We start from the raw sequence: 21,324 nt of genomic DNA, 5'->3' as shown, positions 1-21,324 counted from the left end.
ACAGAAAGAAATTTCTAGAAATTTAACAAATAAACAACTGAATAATTAGTTCTAAAGAAAGTGTATCAACAACTCTCCGCTTTTTATAAAAAAAAAATATCAAAAACATCGACAAACCGGCGTATTCGCCCAATTTTAGAGTTGTATTGTAACAGAACAGGACCGGCTCTACGGACAAGTGCAGTGTGCAACCTATTGTGAATTCTAGTTCGATTATGGAAAATGCAGTGAAATCGCCGAAAATTTGGTCTTTTAACATTTAATAAAAAATATTAATATTTAATTGTTTCAAAACATTTATGTTGTTGTGTGTTGATGACACAGTGGAATTAGTTGGTGTTGGGAAATCTACGATTCCCAAAGTTATTCAGGGAGAGAAATGTGAAGAGTTTCAAACAGCAGGCAAAGTTCCCGAAAAACTATAATTTCAAATAGAAGATCATTTGGAAAAAAAATTCGAAGGAAAGTACAAGCGTTCTTCTTTAAAAAAAAGTTCCAACAGTAGACAAAGTTCTTGCCACGGTTCGAAACGGTTTTGTTTAAGATGGTTTATTGACTTCTGAATCTGAATTTTCGAAAACTATTTCCAACAAATCATTTTTCTCAGAACTGTATAATAGTAATAGATAATGGACGGATAACCAAGAAGGATAAACGGTGAGTGAAACAAATAGTTTTAATCCCATTTCATCTACTACATGGTCTCTTTTTGTATAAAAAATACCAAAAATACGTTTAAAATTTACTGTTATCGTAATTTTTAAATATCATTTTACAATATTCTCCCTAGATTTATCTGATATTATTTCAAAAAAACATAGTTTACAGGAAGGATTCTTCATAGTCGAACATTTACAATAACTTCTCTTGACATGACACAACAAAAAATCAACTTTCTATCGCACTCACTACAGCTAATAAGGCAATAAATCAACCGAACATGCAATAAGAAACACTTTGTACATTAAGTTACTGAGTCGAATAAAATTTATTTCGATCAGTGAATGAAAGTATTGAATGAATTTTACAGAAGAAAAATAGCAATCAAGTGTACTAAAAAGGAAATGTGACTCCTACTCATGATAGCTGAGAGACAGGCAATTAATAAAACATATTATAACACTTTCGCTTGGAAAAATATATAAATTTCAATTATATACAGCTGGGACAAGAACAATTAATGATTTTATGAAATAAGAAAGTAAAATATCATTTCTATGCACTATTGGCAAACTAATATAAAAAATTGGTTGATTTAACGACTATGTCTAACTTCATGACCACAACTTTTACTTGACATGCTAGTAAGGTGCTTCCAATGACAATAGAACACGTCTACAGGAGCTAGCAGAATTATCTTAATTGTACACAATATATCAATACATTTATTACATTTTCTTATTACTAGATATTATCCAGTTCAATTTCGCTATCGCAGGTTATAAACTATTCATTTTTATGTATATTCATCTAGAAGAGTTCTAAAGTTTTTTCATGTATTGAACACAGTTTCTCCAGTTTTCAGCAGCTACATTTGATCACATTAATATTTAAAATATTTGTACGATTGTAAGCACGTATATTAGACTAATCTATGTCATATCAATTCGATCATATTTCTTTATAAAATTACAATTTTCCACAGTTTCCAACAATTGTTGAACATTTCACTTTTCATATTACTGGAAACTGGCATCTTATTATTTTGGCTACATTAACTGTATTCAGTGGTATGTACAGCATTAAATTATTTTGAAACCAATCTTCGAAAACTACCGCGGTAGTATCGCAGTGACAATCCAGGCTAAAATCCGAAATATTTCTGGCTGTTAAAAACAGATCTTTTTCGAACCCCGTATATAGAAGAGTTAATATTAACTACATTAGATGGAACATTCCATCAAACCAACCTACTGGTTGTATAAAGCTTCATCTAGGTAGATTATCAATCGGTTTTCCGATCTAGCTGTCATTATTTTTTCAAGATATTCTATTCTGAGTTTTCGCAACAACTGTGACTCCAATATAACTTGCCTTGCCTATCTATTCTTTTGAATCAAAACCTCAAACGACGTAGAGTTGTAATGGAACAATCAATCTCACCATCAGTTTGCCACTTGTAATTCTTTTTAAAAGAAATCTTTGTTTTTTCGTGTTTTTTAGGAGCTATCGAATTATTCTCGATTTTCCAAACTGTACTTTCAGGGGTGCTCGTTAAAGCTGAAGTATTTTTCGTAGCCTCTTTATTATCATTTTCACCACAACTGGCAAACATTTGCGCTGTTTGGTAGACATTTTAAAAGACACTATCGAAATTTATAATACAAACTGTTTCAAGGCTCGAAATGAACTAACACAGTAAAAGGCGTTGCGACCATACATAATCCCACCCTGTTAGGGTCAGGTATAAATATAAGGATAAAGTCTATCCTATAATTGTCGGTGTTGCAGAAAAACAAAAACAAAATATCCCCAAACCGAGGATAGTCGCTTACACCAGCACCCTCTTTTCGTCTTCTTCTGGCTAATTGTCATTCTCTTCAGCTCTCCTTTCAGCCAGGATAGCAAGCACAACCCCGTGCAGCCTCCGCAACCCCTGCAGAGGAGCAACTTCTATATAAGGGCCAACTCCAATACACCTTGTATCTCATATATTAACTGGAGGCTAGTCGCTTCCTTACATCGTGCAAACTTCTATACCTAGAGCTTAACTGGAGAGCCGGTTGACGAGTTATTGCGTTTTGATGGAATTAACAACATCCTAGCCATATCAAGATCGATTATTAATTTTTGCATCATCTAAATTGAGGCATTTTGTTACTTTTAAATTTCGCAAATATATTTTTTTGTAAACATGAAAATAAAACATTGATATTATTCTCATAGCTTGCTCTAAATATTGTTATAACGTTGAAGGTCAAGAAATGATTCCTTCTTGTTGTAATTTTGAGTATATTTAGCAACTATGTTCTAATATTTTGACTAAGTACTTGTGTATGGTTGGTAAGAGCGAAAATGTCAAACTTTAAACCATATAACATGTTGAAATTGAAAAGGTATTATTAGAAAATGTTTGTGAATGAAACTGTCGCAGTTTTGTATACATGAACTAAGATGTCGACGGTTTATTAGCTGTTCCCCAATTTTAGGTTCAGATAACACACTTACTTATCAGTGTACCTGTTATCTCTAATCTTATTGACTCATTCTCGCTTAACTTGGTGGTGTAATATCACAAACTTCGGTTTGTATAGAATCAGTGATGTATTAAAAAAATGGTGTTGGGTGTAATCTAATTTTGATATTAATAAAGCAAGTATGAAGTTATGGTGGTGTGTTTTTGGAATCATACCAGTGCTGGAAGTGATTGGTGTGGCAATTAAAATAACCCACACCTGCCCTTCGATTTGTCTGTGCCTAAATCACATCATCAATTGTCAAAAAAATGAATTATCGGAGCTACCTCTAGGAATTGATCCGAATGTATGTACTTTAAATATATTAAATATAAAAATAACCCTAATTATATGTCATTCCAATAGTTTACGTCAAATTATTGCCAACTGTAATTTAGGAATTATATTTTTCACTGGTTGCTTTGAATTTCTTATTACAAACGACAATAAAATTACGATTAAATATCTTCCATTGGGATATATAGATTATGTAAACTGTGTTTCTTCTTTGTGGTACTCCTAAGTTTGCAAAACAAGAAAATGAAAATTTCTCGTTATGAATTCATGGAAAACTTTCTTCTGGAAAACATTGCCAACTAATTGTTAATATTTTTCTGATATTTGCATCAGAAATACCGAAGAAATGAATCTAACGGTGTTTGAAGGATAGTTTATAAACAAATATCCAGAAATATCCAGTTCGACTCTTCATTTCTTGAAGAGATATTTCTTCTTTAACTGACTTAAATTGGAGGTCAAAAGCGATAACGCTGTTGGGTACACACCAAGGAGCATTTACAATAATTCTTTACTTTCAATTGAAATAATTCTAGAATTGTTATACTTAAGTTGGATGCAGTGCCCCACAGTTGAATACCATAACTCCAGATGGGTTTTTGTGTGACTTTGTATATTAGCAGCTTGTTGTGGATTATTAGTTGGTATTTTCGACCTATAAACCAATACAATTTTAAACCCAATTGCTCTCTCTTGATTAGTATGTGGGTTAGTCGACTGTCCGGATGAAATTCAAGGTATTTTGCACTCTCTTTTTGTTGCAGAAGACGCCGGTCTAATATTACAGTTGAACAGGTAACTTGCATGGATTTATTTCCACTTACTTTTATTCTCCAAGTTTTCAGCCACAAGGAAATGTCGTCCAAGTTTGTCTGTAATATACATATAAGAAGCCATAGTTGAGTCATGGTGAGATGCTAGCAGGCCAGTGTCATTTGTATATGTTGCGGTAGTTAGGTCTTTGTATGTGGGAATATCAGCTGTGTTCATAAGATAGAAGATCGGGCCAAGGGTACTTCCCTGTGGAACTCCTCCTATAATTGGATGTAGAGTGGTGATGTAATCTTGAATTTTGACTTAAAAGTGTCTGTTCTGCAGGCAGAATCTTAGAATTTGGAAGAAGTTGTACGGGAAGTTTTTCTAGGTTTTGTATAGTAGTTCATCGTGCCAGATCTTGTCGAATACCTGGACGATATCTAAAAAGGCCGCCGAACAGTATTCTTCATCTTCAAAAGATTAGTACACTTTTTTTGTGATTCGATGACCATATTAGTAGGCTAGGTGGTCTTCTTCCTTCTAGGTTATTCAGTATTGCGCAAGTCTACTGTATTCCTTTATTTTCAAATGTTTGTTCCAGAATTTTCGTCTCTGTTTACCAACTTTCACATGTCCTGTATTTTACTTTAATATCTTTATTCCGTATTCCGTTGTTTAGAGTTTTGCTTTCTATATTTCTCAGTTTATTCATTTCGACTGCTTTCATCGTATGTAGTGTCCTTTTCGAATCTAGTCTTGTTTCTACTGCATATGTAACGATAGGTCTTACAGTCGTTTTATAAATCTCGATTTTGTTGTTTTTCCAAACTATAACTCTCGAAAATCACGAAATTCGAATCGCTTTCATTGTTCGTTTTCTCACTTCAGTAAAAAGGTTTCCATGAATCGTTATTTCGGCTCTCAGTTATTAAAAGTTATTTACTTGTTCGATAATTTTTTAGTTGATTCTCAACTGACTTCGTATCGTTTCCTGGGGGGTCGCTAGACATTTGGCCTTCTCCGTAATGATAAAAATGTTGTTGTTTTGGTGTCAAAGGAATACAGTAGAATAAAGATTATCTTCAGCATCGGCAATAGATACAGTTTCGTCAGCATAGCAGACGACGTGGAAAAATGTATTGAACTCGTTTAAATATTAAGTAAACAAATAGTATCAAGACTAAAAAGATTTAAGAGATTGTTATATTCTATCTAAAGTCAATGTGGAGAGATATAAATCTTATTCTATTGATGCCAGATGCCGTTCGTTTTGTTTATCAAGAAAGCTTCAATATTAATCTTAATCTAATTAGATGCATAGTTTATAATATACAATTGATAAATATGTTGGTCCACTCGGTATATTCATGACGTAATCATAATCATTAAGTAGTAATTGCCATATACTAGTTAAAATCATTAGTTTCTTTGTTTATTTTATTTTGATAACATAAAGTACTTGAAAATTATGCTTTCAAAAGTACTATTACAAACAACTTCTGTTTGGTAACATGCAGATATGAAGTATCCGTTCGGAAAAATCACTAGAATAACACAATTTTAATTAACACATGTGATTCATGAGATTTACTGCAATAACATTATAAATTGAGATGCAATATATATAATTCCAAGTTCTTTTAACCATCCAGATCAAAAATAATTTCATTTTCATTCCACTTTCATATATAATTATAAATATAAATCGCTATACTATACGCAGTGGCGTAGAAACCGAAATACCCAATAAAAATTATTTTCAGAATATTTGTCATACATTTATGACAGTCGAGTGAGGATAATCCACCAACCTTGATAACATTAAAAATAAGATGATCAGTATCACATATAGAAGTCATTAGAGTCTTAGAAAGACACTATGATTTTCTTAATCTTCTACCGATTATGTCCTACACATTTTGGCGCTAAGGTAGGAGATAAACCTGATGGAAGTAGTTCAAATTTACTTGCTTGACCATCAAAGATGTCTAAGCATAACCGGGATTCATTCCTGTAGCAGATAGAATTCCATTCCTGACTCCATGCTAGTTATTCTTGACATCAAGTCGATTTCATCGATGTTTCAAAATTAGAGACAACACCAGCTGAGGTCAGTATGAGAAAAATTTAAAAATTAAAAAAAAAATCCTTTTCGTTTGTAAACATTTCTCATTCCAAGGACTCTCCTGGGTTTTGGTGAGTTTGTATGGCTTATTCCCTTCAAGTTACTAACCCAAGGCAACGGTCTTGGTTCTCTATGATTGTCTTCTGTATCTGGCTATTCGGCCTTGGTACCATACTTGAAAAAAGGTGATGAATTCTAATTTTATAGTAAAATTTTTATCATAAACATTGGAATATTTTTGAAATGAAATAATATTACATAAGGATTAGGTGTCATCAACATTTTTATGGTTTCATCTTGAACACAGTCATCCAATGACATATTGAATCTAAAAATTACAATATCATAATTTCGCGAAAAGATTTCTATCTGAAAGTCTTGTTGCTTGTCTGATAGAATAATGAAAGTTTAGTGTACTTGGATGGTCGAATTATCAATGCCGAGGTACACAGTGGATAGCTGATGCAATTTTATAAGGTTATATCGGAGAAATATTCAGATTTAGTTAAGTGGATTCTCTCAGAACTACACCACATACTGCGAAAGAATAAAATCGAGGAACTTGGTGGTATTGAAATCCTATCACATCCAGCATTCAATCAGATCATTGGAGATCTTGCGAGTGAAAAAATTTGAATCCAAAGGAGATATTAATGATGATGCGGTGCCACAATTTTTTCCATCTAATCCCAAAGATTTTTTTTACCAAAGTCACAAAGAGCTTGCTGCAATTGAATACGAAGGGCTATACTTTGAATATTAAGGATTTATTTTTGCCTGCTTATAATAAACAATGACCTCAGCAATGTTTATGTTCGATCTTTTCGGAACATATACAAAACGTCAAAAGGTGTAGTCAAGCTAGGGAATACCCTATCAAAACCATTTTCGTATTTGAAAGTTTTGAGACAAGGGTGCAGCTTATCACCAATATTAAGTATACATTCAGGAAGCTCTGAATAGTTGGAGAACTAAAATTGCGAGAATTGAAATTGAGATAGAGGATAAGTGCTCAACAGCTGTATTTTTCGCAGAAGACCAAGTTATTATAGCTGGCGATGAGGATGAGGAAGATTATATGCTGAGAACGCTGGACGACGAATATGCAAAGTGGGGTTTGAATATGAATATGTCAAAAACTGCCACTAGGAAGCGCACAAGGAGACTCCGATTTGCAAATAAATAGGTTTAGAAGATGTAGATAATTTAAATACGAAGGAATCATAGTTTCGGAAAATGAAACACAAAATAAGATTGCAATACGGGAAATAAACGGTCTCAAGCCCGAACGAGAGGTGTTAAACTGCTCTGATGAGACGTAGTAATGTCGAAACTCGTCAGTAATTACATCCTCTTCTTGCAATTGCAAGTCATTGGGGATGTTAATATGTACAAAAAGGTCGATTCACATCACGCGGAGGGGTTGTAATTCAATATTCGTCGAGGCATTAGCCAGGAAAGTAGTTGTTTTCCCCTTTGAGGTACGGCGGAAAATATTTTCGAAATATTGATTTTCAAAATTATTTTAGAGGTGAATAGCAGAATATATATATATATATATATATATATATATATATATATATATATATATATATATATACATTTCATATAATTTCTTAGACCTTTTGATATATTAATCCTTCAAACCAAGAAAAAGCTATAAATCTTTTAATAATTATTAAAAAAACCTGATTCTAAAATAGAAGAGACTTAAAATCAAGAACTTTTAGAAAATATATATATATATATATATATATATATATATATATATATATATATATATACTAAACAGAGTGGACATTGCAAACCGAAATCATCTATGAGACACCCTCTATATTATATTTTGAAATTTGAAGATTGGTGGGTTAAAGAAATGGTGAATATTATATAATGATAGAACGCCCCGTATAGGGCGCCATTGGATGTACCTGCATCATAGGAGGCCCGAACCACTCCCATTAAATAGGTCCACTTAAATTAAAAAATTCCGAAGACACAATTATCATTTTAAAAAGTAAATTTCTAACGTCTTCATAAAAGTATCAGCGAAATAACACAATACAGGGATTTTTTCAGTATTTTTAATTTACCAGTCCGCTTTTTGATTTAACATATTTTTACATGAGCGAGAATACGTTAATAGATTGTTGTCGAAAACAGGATATGGGGTTCCATTGTTACTAATAGTGTCAATATTGTTATTCAGTGATATAAATTAGATTCAGTAGCGCGATGCCATACGGTACATATTTTGAAAACGAATAAAGTAGTTTTATTGAAAATCAGATTAACATACTATTTTTAGACCATTATACCATCCTTATTTAATGGTGATTTTCCACTTATTTTACTGAATTCTTTGAAAAAATGTCCCATCTCTCGATATTATCTTATCATCAGATATATTTATGGTGCAAATTGAATGTTGATTACCCACTGCTGAAGAACATTGTTAACTCAATCTAGAAACTATAATTCTTCAACCAAAATTCAAATTAGAACAATCGATGAACTATTATATTGAGTAAACCACTCAGATTATACGGTACCTTAAGGGTTTACTCCAATCTTTGTACTCGTAAAACTGTGTTGACTTCGAGCGTACGTCAGATAAGATTGGGTTTTTGAGAACTCTAGTTTAAGAATACTACTCTCAATCAACTTATATTCTTTTGATTTGTACTACTATGAAAAATTTAGTGTATTGTTGACCGATGGTGACAGTCGGTACGCCACTGCCAATTTATTGTTTTTTGTTTAGTACCTGGAATCTATTACACGTTTCCATAGATTATGCAGTCAGCAAAGATAGTAGATATTGATCAAGTATTCATATTTGTCACATCAAATCAAGTCTGCAATAAATCAATGTTAATATCAGTAAACTACGTGACCAAAAAAATTTGCACTAGATAAAGATAGTACACACATTATTATTCTTAGAATGTAATACTAGATATTCAAAAAACGAATTTTACTTCTTAATATTAACAATAAAATGAAAATATACCTGTGTAAATCTAAATAGAACATTGTTTATTTAGTTAACCAATGAAAAACGTGTTAGTTTTTTTCTATTTTTATTTATGGAAACTAGAGTAAATTAAATTCACATAAAATATATGGAAATCATATTCGAAGTTATATTTTAAATTATCCTTTTCATAATTTTTACGGTGACTGCAGATTCTCTTTTCGAAATAATTGAAAAGGCCTAATCCCTGTAAACATGATCTCAAGTACGAAATTGGTGTAAGATTAAACGTTTAATACCGTGGAAATTCTGCATGATCCATCTAGCCCAAACCAACAAGGATTCACTAACAAATTTCCTCTTTTCTTCTCGGGTTTGTGTAGAATAGCGTGTTAATCCGTGAAAATTATTGGTCATCACAGTTTCAAAAAACAAAATTTCAAAAAAAGTTGAAACAGAACTATTGCCTTTTTTTTGTTTGTTAAAGAAAAAATATCAAACGAAATAATAATGAAAAAATATAGTGAAGAAAATACAAGCTTAAATTCCTTAAATAATTTATTTGAAATTAACCTATCACCATTTAGTGTTATCTCTATAGGTACTAATAAGAACTTCCAATCGCTTTTTCATGGATTGAATAAGTTTCCCTACTCGATGTTGTCTGTTGTTGATCAATGCTATCCCATTGTTCATTTAGCGCCGTTCCGAAATACGATTTCGTGGCTGTTTGTGGACGAGCATTGTCCTGTATCAGAATGAAATTTTCTTCTATGTATCCGTTCGCTATTAATCTCTCTGGTCCACTGCCAGTTTCAATAAAAACTCGGTTTTTTGCTTCCATTGAAATGCCCACCCAACAATCCAAAAACCACGTTTTCTTATGCAACCAGGTCTTCTGTAAACGTGTTCTCATCTGCTGCTTGGTGGGTTAAGGTTAATTGGGACCCGTAACTCACCTTTTTCGTTCTAGGTTAGCTGTCTTATTTCTTCTTCTGCCTGTCGAGCCAATTACAGCCACCAATTACAGCGTGTCTTTGCACTCTTTTTGGATTTGAATACCAGTGAAGGTCCTGGTTCTCAACAATGTGCTGACAAAGAATCGGTCATCTCTATAGGATGTGCACCTTTTCCTTGGTAACGACAGTCAACTCTGAAAAGAGTAAACTGATCCATATTCTGCACAGTGGCCTTGTCGCAGTAAGCTGACCGCTTGAGCAGCTTTATCACTTGTGTCCATTTTCAGGTAGAATTCTTGTTTGATGTCAACGGATAGATGTATCGATTGACGTTCGATGGCTAACTGATAGTAGTGGGTCAGGTAGATAACCTTTTATAACGGTTAGTTACCACTAATTAGCATTATTGTAAATAAGCATAAAAGGGTGATTCACAGTCCAGCACAATGTGAAGATCGGTATCTTTACATAGTGTTTATATCATTTTGAAGCTGATACTATTAACTTTGGAATTTAACTAAGAAAAATCCAATTTTGCGCTCAGTTTGGTGGCTGGTATCTTACGATTGCAGGAGTGTCGTTATTCAATATTTTTGCTCACGAATGTTTTTTCATTATCCAAAATCAATGGAATTGCATTTTTTAGTTGCTAAATGAAACTATCACAACAAAATTAAAGTTGAGTATGTAATACAGCGATGAATCTACATTAGGCCTTGACTTTCAACCTAAACTTTTGAAAACTGTATTAAAAACAATTGTAGTCAAAATAATCAATTTTCAACAATGACCGACAAAAATATTCAATACATTCAATGAATTAAAAATATCAGCATCCTCTAATACAGTTAGCGGTCTAAAAATTACACCATATAACAAAAAGCGTATTGTTCAGTGAGGAGCCCTTTTCAAAATTAGCCTCCGAAACAAAGGGACAATAATTATATGATACATTTATAGCATTGTTAAACGTCTTTCATGTCTTTATTTATACAGTGCAAATTCATTGACGCATGTATAATTTAGTCGATGAAACAGGATGGAAACAATATATGACACCAGATTTGAATGAGTATCATTTTTTAAATTTAATCGAGTGTATTCTATAGATCTGTTTAAATATATTACTTATAATGAATCCACGAAAACGTAGAGTCTATAAAAACTGAAAAATAATTCAAACTTTACTGTCGATAATAATTTGAAAACTCTGGAGTTTTATTTGCCATAAACATAAATAAAAAAACCGATAATTGTACAACAACAATTCCTTAAATCCCCACATTATGAAAGGTTTCTTTCATTCTCTATTAATGGACTTGAAAACTTTTTGTTTTATCAAAACGAACAGTTTTTTAACTTTAGACACCAATATTTCAACAAACATGTGTTGAATAATATTCATGTTGTAAAGCTGACCACCCACGTTACTGAGTCATCGTTCAATAGGATCGTACGATTTCACTTTCAATCATTTGAGGTAAAAGTATAAAGAAATCAAAGATTAGCAGATTTTGGTACAAAAAGAATCTTCATTTGCTTCTTTATTGAAAATTATAATACCAACACTCCTCTTCGTGTCTCTCTATCACGATAAGACTTCCATATCATGCCGATGACGAACGTGGATGGAGTTTGGTATGTAGGCTTAGTTGGAGATGAGGACTTAGAATATGCAACCTTTCTTTGAGGAAAAGTGTTTAATTTGAATAGAAATTGCTTGAAATAACTCAGATTTTGCGACGACACCTAGAACGAACCTAATTCCATCTAACACATTTTGAAACTTATTTATCTATTTCATTTTTCGTGCACCATCATCGCCATTGATACTTAACTATATGGTCGAGGTACATTTCCCTTGTTACGCTCACGGAAGTATGCACGTTTTGGTCGCTCCAAATCTTCAATTTTTTGAGTTTTTACTCCTTCCTGAAACATGAACTTTCGATCATGATATACTGTTCCCATTTGTATAACAGTATTCTGTGGAGCAGTTATAATCACACCTAATCTGTGCGTATATTTGTAGCTTTTTCCACATGTTTTTGAATAAGTGGGATCAATGTCTCTCCATCTCAGCGATTCTACTAATCTGAAATCTTCTGAGCCATCCTCGATCATCCCCAACAACTAGTGGCCCTCAACAACTCAGCGCCTGTCAAATTGAAGCTTATCTATCTGCGCCACAGTAATCGGTCCTCCAATATTTCGCCTCTCACTCTGCTATTCTGTCTTTCCTTTCGTGAGTTCCTTAACTGTGCATACTAAGTTCATTTCTTATTGAAGATGGATGGAGCTTGTTGCTTATAAATGTTCCCTACGATACTCTATTTATGTCGAACAACATATTTTGCGATTATATAAATATTGGATCGTAATATTCCATGTTTTTGATATTAAAGGATGGCATTTTTTGGTCAGAAACGACCGGTATTTTACGTAAATCTAGCCTAAACCACTCTTTACTCTCCACAGGTATTCTTATTACTTTTACAATTCACCTATAAACAACTTCGAAATAAAAACACAAACAAAGAAATTTTGAAATAACTGAGTCTTGGTGTTCATCATCACTAGCGCCATAGCCTTATAGAGGAGCGAGCCTTAGTTTTCTCTAGCCTCGAAGGCCATCGTTTCTGGTCTCTTGCAAGGACTGTCTAGTTTGCTACACCAATCTATGTAGCATTTCAGAGACCCTACCTCTTCATCTTAGCCTTGATATATCTCTGCCTCTACTGTCCGCTGGTATGACCTTAAAGTTCTTTTTTGATGGCACCCTATTGTGGATGCGTGCTACATGCACTGCCCATGTTTTTTGCTTCTCTATATAGATTGTAGAGCTCAGTTATATCTACGTCTCCCCGTAAATTTTTCCCTGTATCTTTCTCGCGAAAGTCGATAGATAGCTTATCGGTTCTTGTTAGGATCCAGGTTTCCAAGCCATACATTTAAAGTTGTCGTATACATTTTAATATTTGTACTTTTTAAGAGACTTGTTTTAAGTATTTTGACAATTCAAAATAACATCAATTGGCAATCATTATACGCTTTTTTCTAACGTCATTACTCAAGTTTATCGAGGCTCCAAGGTATACGAGCTCATCTACCGATGTTATATTCTCCAATTGTAATATTTTGAACCCCATTTCTAGCCTTGCGCTCATTTGTCGTAGCCTTTAACTTTGTCTTATTCGCATTGATTTGTAGTCCAATATTCTTTGCGGCATTCTCAAGAAGTTTCATTTGCTTTTCTTAGGGTTCTAGAGGTCAAGTCTATGTGTTCTGCGTAGACAAGAACTTTATGATTTATTGAAAATCTCTTGAGTTTTTGTTATCTTGAACGGTCCTGAGCTAGTAGAAAATTATAAATTAAAAATAATATTACTAATGTTCCTCATTAATTTTATTACTTTTTTGTAGGTGACTAGTTTGGATTTATCTATCAACAACTTCGAGAAAATATCAGAAGATTTCAAGTTCTTCACTAAATTGAGGCACCTGAATATGTCTTACAACAGAATAGCAACTCTTGGACATATGGATTTCAACGGACTATTTCAATTAGAACAATTGGATTTGTCTTTCAATTATTTTCACGATTGGAGAGATATTCACTCGCAAACTTTGATAAATTTAAAAAAACTTACGTTTATAGATTTTTCGAATAATGCTGTCAGAACTTTGCCATTTAATTCTAATCATTTTGCTGTGAAATCTCTAAAAATACTCAAATTAAATAATTGCTCATTGATTTCTATACCTAGCGGTTTTCTTAAAACAATTATCAATATTACGGAGCTACATTTAGCTAATAATCCGATAAATCACTTAGACGTCAAATTAACCTCAAAAACTTTGAAATATATGGACCTGAGTTCAAGTACATTGAGTTATGTAAGTGATAGTGCATTTCAAGGCTTGGAATCTTTAGAGAACTTGAAAATGAGCAAAAACAAGTACCTCAGAAATATTACTATAAACGTAAACTCATTGATTAATCTGGACATATCAGACAGTTTATTGGACACTTCTCCATATGGAAACATGATATCTTTACAGCAACTAAATTTACATGGTAACATATTGCGGGAAATAAAAAACAATCGATTTATGAACATGCCGAATCTTGTATATCTAAATCTATCTTTGAACGCTATAACTTCCATTGAAGAAAATGCTTTCAGAGGTCTAGAATTCTTAGAAATTCTAGATCTATCCTATAATAAATTGAATTATATTCCAACAGAAACGTTTTTGTCAACCAAAAATCTCATTTGGTTGGACGTGTCTCACAACTATCTAACTTCATTGGATAGCATCAGTAGCAGTTCTTTGAATATTTTGAATGCTAGCTACTGCGAAATCAATTTTATTTCTAAGTATACTTTGACAACACTTCCACGGCTACGTTTACTGTCTTTAAAGAGGAATTTCATAAGCTCAATACCAGATCATTGGTTAGCTGGACAAATCTATTCACTAGATTTGAGTGATTGTAGAATAAAAAGTATAAATAACTATACTTTTGCCGAAATGTCGTCTCTGTGGGCACTAGATTTGTCTAGTAATAGGTTAACAACAATCCATTACACAAATTTCCCTTCAAATCTACAATTAATATCGATAAAAGATAATTTGTGGAGATGCGATTGCAGCGCTCTTATGGAAACTTATTATTGGCTACAGTCACATGGGTCTTTTACCGATGATCTTATATGTGATTCCCCGGAGAACGTCGATGGAGAAAATTGGTTAACAGCATGTCAAACCCAGTGGTACCCTTCGTCCCATAAAAAAGATAATTTGTGGTGGTACTCAATTATTTTATTAATTTCGTTACTTCTCCTTCTGGTTACTGTTGTGGTACTCCGAAAACTCAACGAAATCAGAGAAAAGAGATTCAGAGAGCTAGAAGAACAACGTAGGCAGCAAGAAAGAGAAGCGCGAGAAGCTTTACAAAGAATGCAGCAAAGACATAGAGAATATAGAGAAGAAGCTAGCCAAAACGCACCGGATCCGAGAGACAGCCAAGGTCCTCCATCCTACAACGACGCTTTGCTTCTACCTAGACTAGATTCCTCACAATTGAGTTTAGCTAGCTTACACTCCTTCGGTTCTAGAGGAAGTCTTCAAGGAAGCAATCCTGAAGTTAATAAGAAGGGAAAAGTTAGACGAAAAAGAAGAAGAAGAAGATCAGAATCTACGGAAAGACCAATGCGGCGAGTTGAGCCAGATTCAAACGAATCAGAACCTGATAGAAGAGAAAGACCTTTAGAGAGCGACTTCTAGTGACAGCTTCTTTCATTTAATAGTACCGGCTAGTTTGCAACTTATTCCTGAAAACTAACCCTTAAAATGTGATACTAATGAAACGGTGTGTTTCAAACTAGAAATAAGATTAATTTAAAATAGACTGTTAGACTGATATAAGAAGTTAATATTTGTAACAAAATAATTCGACATTAACAAAATATAATATTTAATTGAGGAGCTTCGAAGATAAAAAAGTTCTGCAGCATGATTACCGACAATTGCGTACTGCCTTTTATGTTGAATAATGCAAAATTCATCTTACCGATATCTAATGTTTGCATTTTAAAATTTCTGCAAATTCTGTCTTATCCCACAAGAAACTATCATGTTTATCATTGGTAGAATGGGAGGATGGTACTCAACTTAAGTTTCAAAATTGTAGAAAATAAAATGTAAAAAAATGGGTCTCGGGCCTCCGAGTCAACCACGACCAATTTTGTTTTCCGTACAAACCGAACCTAATCTATTTGAAGAATCACGCTTTTTGATGTAAAGTTCAATTATTTTTCAATTGATCTCAAAAAATATTAAATAATGAGACCATCAATGAGTTTCATCTTCTTTTTTTTTCAGTATATCTAAGGATATTTCAAAGTATTTGACGTACTGATTATCTATTGAGTGTTAATTTTTTTTTATTTAAAAGTTTTACCTTCATCATTATGACTATTTGAAGAAATTATGGAAAAATCTTCATAAAAAAACATAATTTATGAAAATCACGTACGGGTGACATGTTAAAACTACTTGTTAAATTTATTAACATATTTATACGCTGCGTATTTGCAAAATGAATGCTTAGAATGTATTTTGTCGCTACTTAAGACTCCATTACAGTAATAACAAAAATATTTATCATAGATCACCCAGAACTCTTGCAATTCTTACTATTTTGAAATTTGTATTTATTTTTCTTAAACTCATATTCCGTTTCAATCATCATTTATTTCAACCATATGTACTTCCTGTATATAAATTGTAGTTGTATATAGAAATAAGTGAATGCTATACTTTGTCTAGGTATATACTTGGAGATTAAAATAAAAAAAAGTGCGACTTTTGATATTTTGTTGAAATAATTAAATAGGAAAATTCATTTTTAATGGTAAAATTCTAAATAATCACACAGTGTTTCCAAAACATTTAATCTAGATTCTTATTCCAAACCATATTTTCAAATCAACTATTCGGGGTTAAATCAGTAAAGAGATGTTGAGAAGTATAGTGGGTGACTCATAAATAATATCGGTTTACAATATTTACTTTGTTTATTAAATAAATCAACAAAAAAAGCTTTTATATTCGAAGTACAGCCAATTGTATTCTATGGTTTTCACCTAACGTCCAGCGAGCTCTTTGAGACCTTGGTAAAACAATTCTTTAGGCCAAAAATCGTCACACTTCATCTCCTTTGAATTCAAAATTTTTGCCAGACTGAATGCTGTGGGTAGGTGCTCAATAACACCAAATTAAACCTGAAAATTTCTCTGATAAAACCTCACAAATTCGCATCAGCTGTCCACTATATACCTCTGAATTGATAGCTCGACCATCTGGAATGATTTCGAAGAACACCCAACTTTAATAATTCTACCAAGTATATAAGACTTTTCGCTTGAATCGACCTCTCGTTCTGAGAGGATCTGGTAATCGTCCTTTGTCTTACCACTGATTTTCTTTTGGAAATGGAGCTGTTTCCTCAAAATCCAATGAAATCTAGCTAAAAAGAAGAACTATATCTTATTTATTGTAAATAATAAACTATTGTTAATAGACACATTTATGACAAACCTGTATCTAATGTATTTCATATATTTATTTGTTTCACATTTAAAAGAATGAATGATTTTCATATAAAGTTAAATTTCACATTTGGGTTACCCTGTATAAAATTATTCTGTGTATATAAAACAAACTGTATATCTTATGTTGTAATATATTAATTTAAATTCTAATTTTCAATATTTTCTTAATAATAACAAATGATTTAACGAATGAATATAATAAAAAAAATAGAAATTGTAGGATACTATAATAGTCCAGTCATTTTAGGTAGATTTAGGGAAGAATTTTGGAAAATCTAGATACCCAGCTATTGAGTCGTTTAAACTTGTTCATTTGACATTCTTAAACTCCTCTCAAAACTCACATATAATTCAATGTGAGTAACTTTAAAAATCGGGGGTCAAAAGTCAAAAAAATAGATTTTTTGCAAATAACTCGTTTACTATAGGTTTCGCGCTATTTGTATTTCCAATCAGTATTGTAGAGCATACTACAACTTTTGTTTCAAAAATTTTTTCTTACGATGAAGCTTTTCTGAGATAGAGGGCAGAGCGCGCGTAGTTAGAAACCCGTTTGAAACAACTGGTAGTCCCAATCAAATCTTATAAAGTTTATACATTGTTGCAAAATATATAATAATAAATAATTTCCATTTTTTATCAACAGTTACAGTTACAAATATTTTTTGCTTAATTATTTATTTCCAATCAAATATAAATTCATTTAATAGCACTTACCTGCCCTGTAGTTTCAAAATCGTAGCGAAAAAAATTTTAATCATATTATAATTCAAATCTTATTTATAGTAATTATTCTTAAATAAATGAAAAATAATTGGAAAGAACTAAAAATATAATTAATGTTTATTAAAAAATGTCATTCCATACATTTGTAATTGTTCAAATTAAAAATACTTATAAGGACAATAAGTTCTAATTTCAATTTTCTTCTTCTTCATCTTCGTCGTCTTCCCGCTGTTCTAAAATTCCAAGGTCGTTGTCGTCTTATCGTTTTCAATGATATTTGTTTCCAATTCTTCCATGATTTCTGGATCGAAGGTCCTGTCTTCATTAACATCAGTATCATATGGTACAGCATTAAGACAAGCTTGTCCATTAGCTAAAGAACACTGCATCTCCGCTTTCCTGCATTCACATCTTGAATCGCAAACACTCTTGCAGTTACAGAGTACAATTAAAATGTAATGGAAGTATGTCCCTTAGTGATTGTTCAATGACAGAAATAAATTACAACTATTTTTGAATTCATTATTGAAAAAAATATTTAAATATGAGATGTAATTGTTAATGAAAAATATTTATAATTATATATTATAAGAGATTATTTTGATCGGGACTACCAGTTGATTTCAAACGGGATTCTAACCGCCCGCGCACTCTGCCCTCTATCTCAGAGACGATTCACCATATGAAAAAATTTTTCGAACAAAAGTTGTAGAGATTTTAATGTTCTACAATATTGATAACAAATACAATAGCGTAGAACCCATAGGAAACGAGTTACTTGCTAAAAATCGATTTTTTTTACTTTTGAACCCCGATTTATATGTGAGTTTTATGTATGTCAAATGAACGAGTTCAAAGGACTTTATAGCCGGGTATCTTGATTTTCCTAGGTGAACTACCTTAAATGACTGGACTATAAGTAGAAGCGGCGATAGGGTAGGACGCGGTGGGGTGATCGCCCAGGGTGTCAGGCTTAAAGGGGCGCGGCTGGCGAGATACTTTAACGAGGCTTACTTGCCCGACAATTTCCAAAATTAGATATCTTGGCAACAATAGAATGGAATGTATTATTCAATCGCTGTACTGCATGCAGCTCATAGAGGAACACATTGGCTATCTCTTTTTAACATAAACTTTCAAAAACAGAGCTGGGCAGGAAGGACGGGAATCTGCAGCTAGAGATTAACACAATATTATTTAAAAAAAAATCGATGAATGTTTGTTTTCTAATAAATACCGTGCAGATTAGAGCTCTCAAAATTAACTTTAAGAGTACCGAATTGGAAATTTTCATTTCCCATTTCAATGAACAACGTTCTTTTGGAATTTGAAATTTTGTAACACACGATGGGCACGAGATTTTGGAATTGTCAAGATGTATTCTTGTAAAAAATTTAGAGCTCGACAAAAAAGCTTCCTAACAATTTTTTGATATATTTAATCCCTCAAAAGTTAAATTGAATCCATATTAAATTTCGACTTTCTTCTTTTTTTCGGCAACTGAAATTGCTGAAAACGTAGACATTGATAACTTAATAAAAGATCTTGACGAGGCTAACAAAGGCAAATTTTATAAGATAATAAAAAAAAACTTTTTTCGTATAGATTTGAACAGCAGTTGAGACATCACAACTAAGTTGGAATTTCTGGAATCATTGGCGATATTCATACTGAACACACTATTTATTTCTAGCACTACACCACTACTCACAATTACACTGTCTGACGCGCGTTTCGATTTTAAGTTATCGTCTTCAGAGACTAAAGATAAACTTTTTGCTTTCAATCTCTGTCGTCAGACAGTGTAATTGTGAGTGTTGGTGTAATGGTGGTGTAAACAGTGTGTTCAGCAGTTTAACGGTGTCGTAAAAATTTCGCCCAGGGCGCTGATAGTACTAAAACCGGCACTGACTATAAGTCAAACCATCTGAATTATATCATTGCATAATACCTTGTTTCTTCATCTCAAACAAATATGATTACTATTGTAGAAAGGTCTTACTCAAAATAGATTGACGTTAATGAAATGAATTGGCAAACATGTCCCTACATTTATTTTTGTATCAAGGCAAACTCATTATGGCCATTAGCCTGCGATGTGGGGAAACCATTTTGTTTATACTTTTGTTCTGCAGCAAATGTTTATTGAGAAGAGTTAAATTAATAAACTGAATGACATAGTATGTAATTTAAATTGCCGATTTAACGGCACAAAAGAAATATTTTTACTTTTCTAAGGAATTTTTAATGATTATAGGACAAAAATTTTGGAAAAGTAATCAAAATGGATCTATAAAAATGCTCGTAGCCTCGTAAATAAGCGCCGCTACTGATTGTTACTATTTTTAGAGACATTAAGAACCTTATCTGGTAAAAAGTCATTCAATAGAGAAAACGGCAAAGATCAGTTAAATAGAAAACGAAGTATCCCAGCAAATTCCGTAGGTAAAATCACAATTGTTATAACTGAATACGAGTATTTTAGATAAATTGTTTAGTTATTTTCAGTATGAATTAATTTTACATTCTTTCATAGAAATTGATAGACAAATAGAAATAGAAAGCAAACAAATTTAGAGTACTACATTTTTTTCTTTAAATTTATCATTTATTTATTTATCATTTATCATTTTTGTCATTTTATCAATCTTGAAATATCCGTGCGAGTGCGAGTAAAATAAAATGCCCACAAAAATTATCGCATCACTCATTACTTTTTAAAAATTTTTAATGTGTTGCCTGTTTTTCGAATTTTATTATTATTACGAATCAAAACACCGATAGATACGACCTTTGCAACATTTATTCTATATCAGTTCAATCTACAGAGGACAAAAACTTTGATTTACCAAAACATAGAAAATATCAAAAAAATTGTACAAAACATCTATACAAAAAAATGAACGATGCTTAAACTAAAACCAGCAAATGAATTTCTAATAGCGTGTGTTGCCGCCCCTCGCTCTAATTACAGCTTCCATTCGTCTTCTAAACACGTTCTGGACGCATCCTTGCGCCATGTTTTCCCAGTTAAAAGTTAGAAAGAACATTTTGAAGATCATCTAGTGTTCTTATTGATGCCGGATATTGCTGAATTTTTTATCCTAGATATTCCCAGACATGCTCTATTGGGTTAAGGTCCGGGCAACGTGCAGGCCAATTTAGGGTGGGTATCTCGACCTGTTCTAAA

The 21,324-nt window shown here is 32.5% G+C and overlaps 1 protein-coding gene across 1 annotated transcript; it reads left to right on the top strand.

Moving 5' to 3' along the window:
- Positions 1–3,176: 3,176 nt before the first annotated feature.
- On the top strand, positions 3,177–17,558 carry LOC130451690 (leucine-rich repeat-containing protein let-4). Its single transcript, XM_056790873.1, has 2 exons — positions 3,177–3,483; positions 13,711–17,558. The coding sequence occupies exons 1-2, from the start codon at positions 3,319–3,321 to the stop codon at positions 15,577–15,579; spliced, it is 2,034 nt and encodes a 677-aa protein (XP_056646851.1). The 5' UTR covers positions 3,177–3,318; the 3' UTR covers positions 15,580–17,558.
- The last annotated feature ends 3,766 nt before the right edge of the window (positions 17,559–21,324 follow it).

Source organism: Diorhabda sublineata, chromosome X (assembly GCF_026230105.1).
Source record: "Diorhabda sublineata isolate icDioSubl1.1 chromosome X, icDioSubl1.1, whole genome shotgun sequence".
Taxonomy (NCBI): domain Eukaryota; kingdom Metazoa; phylum Arthropoda; class Insecta; order Coleoptera; family Chrysomelidae; genus Diorhabda; species Diorhabda sublineata.
Note: the sequence above shows the minus strand (reverse complement) of the source record. Positions and strands in the feature narration are given on the sequence as shown.

Excerpts from the sequence above, each read along its gene's own strand:
- LOC130451690 (XM_056790873.1), top strand. The coding sequence starts at position 3,319 with ATGAAGTTATGGTGGTGTGTTTTTGGAATCATACCAGTGCTGGAAGTG. Across the intron at positions 3,484-13,710 it reads CTCTAGGAATTGATCCGAAT|GTGACTAGTTTGGATTTATC; the intron begins GTATGTACTTTA and ends ACTTTTTTGTAG.